Genomic DNA, 1,434 nt, shown 5'->3' with positions numbered 1-1,434 from the left:
CAAGCCACCGTGCATCTGCACACGCTGCACAGACATGCAAATGCTGAAGCATAAATGTATTCACACATACAGGCACATAAAGCCTGTATACCAGAAACTGAGACGATGCAACGTTCTCGGTTTCAAAGAACTCGCCTGAAACCCACGGCACATCACCCTCTCCACCCATTTCTTTTTTTTTTTTTTTTTTTAAACCCTCGCGCTTTTCCCCTTTTGAGAAATGTTGACCACATGACCGCAGGTTTTTTTTTTTTTTTTTTTTTGCAGGTAAGGTTTTGTCATGGAACCTGTACTTCTGCAAATACACACACATGTGAGGTGCAACGCAATAAAAAGGGACTCTGAGTGGAGCAGACACACACAGACAACTCAGCCGGACCTGCAAGCACGCCTGAGAGACACCAGACGACAGACAACATGGTGATGATGAAGAACTCCGTAATCATGGCGACCTGCCTCCTGCTTCTCTCATCCCTCGCTCTTCAGACTGATGCCAGTAAGATTACCAATTTTTTAAAATAAATTCTGTCATCATTTGTGAACATCTTTGCAAAAACAAGAGAACTTAATCTACATCCCAGCTAAATATATTTTTCTGGCACCACTTTTCCAGGTGGAATTATTGTTCTGGGTTTTATTTTTGCATGCAAAGTAAATTTTTATTTACGCCAACCTTTTTTAGATTCCTTCGGCCCGGACGAATGCTGCTTCAAGTTCTTTCCGAAACGGCTGCAAAAGTCAGCGGTGGTGAACTTCAGATACACGGACTCTCTTTGTCCCATGGAGGGTGTGCTGTAAGTATTTTTAGATACTAAAAAACACTTCTAAATTTAAATCCAAATAGTTTATCACTACTTTTTTATGCGTCTAATGAAAAATAAATGCATGTTTTCAGCATTCATATGGCTTTCGACGAACAATGAGAAACTAATCAGCCTCTTTCCTCGCCTCTGTTGCAGTTTTTTGATGAAGGGTGGCAAAGAGGTCTGTGTCGACGCAACTCAGCTGTGGGTGAAGAAAATCATCAAGACCAAGGAGATTAACCAGGCCAAAGGAGCGACCAACTCCACCACCACACCGTCCCAGTAACCCTCAAACGACCTCTCAATGTTCACTGAGCCAAGTCAAAGTGCTGGTGGAAATATTTATCTCAAGCTCTCTCTGCCTGTACACTGACAATCCTATTATTATCTATATCTATATATTTTTCAATAAATGCAAAAATTCCTGAGATGACTTGTGTTTTTGATTTTGTTGTGTTAATTCACTGGCTTCATTTCTGTCAAACCGACTGCGAAGTTGCATTTTTAAAAACAGGAATTAGGAACTGACAAGCAACGAAACGCAAACAATCTATTTTTCTAAACTGGTTTTAATGGCAAAACGACTGAAATTATCTTAAATAAACAAACCAAAGGGTTATGAATGTCGTCC

At 40.4% G+C, this 1,434-nt stretch overlaps 1 protein-coding gene across 1 annotated transcript; it reads left to right on the top strand.

Annotated features, from left to right (window-relative positions):
• The first annotated feature begins 303 nt into the window (after window positions 1–303).
• LOC106917078 (C-C motif chemokine 4-like) lies at window positions 304–1,231 on the top strand. The gene is made up of 3 exons (XM_014985787.2): window positions 304–496; window positions 683–794; window positions 960–1,231. Exons 1-3 carry the CDS (start codon window positions 418–420, stop codon window positions 1,087–1,089), a joined length of 321 nt encoding a protein of 106 aa, XP_014841273.2. The 5' UTR covers window positions 304–417; the 3' UTR covers window positions 1,090–1,231.
• Window positions 1,232–1,434: the final 203 nt, after the last annotated feature.

The sequence above is a fragment of the Poecilia mexicana genome, unplaced genomic scaffold, assembly GCF_051168715.1.
Source record: "Poecilia mexicana isolate PSO_F unplaced genomic scaffold, ASM5116871v1 scaffold_21, whole genome shotgun sequence".
Lineage (NCBI taxonomy): Eukaryota > Metazoa > Chordata > Actinopteri > Cyprinodontiformes > Poeciliidae > Poecilia > Poecilia mexicana.
This window is presented reverse-complemented; position numbering and strand designations above follow the sequence as displayed.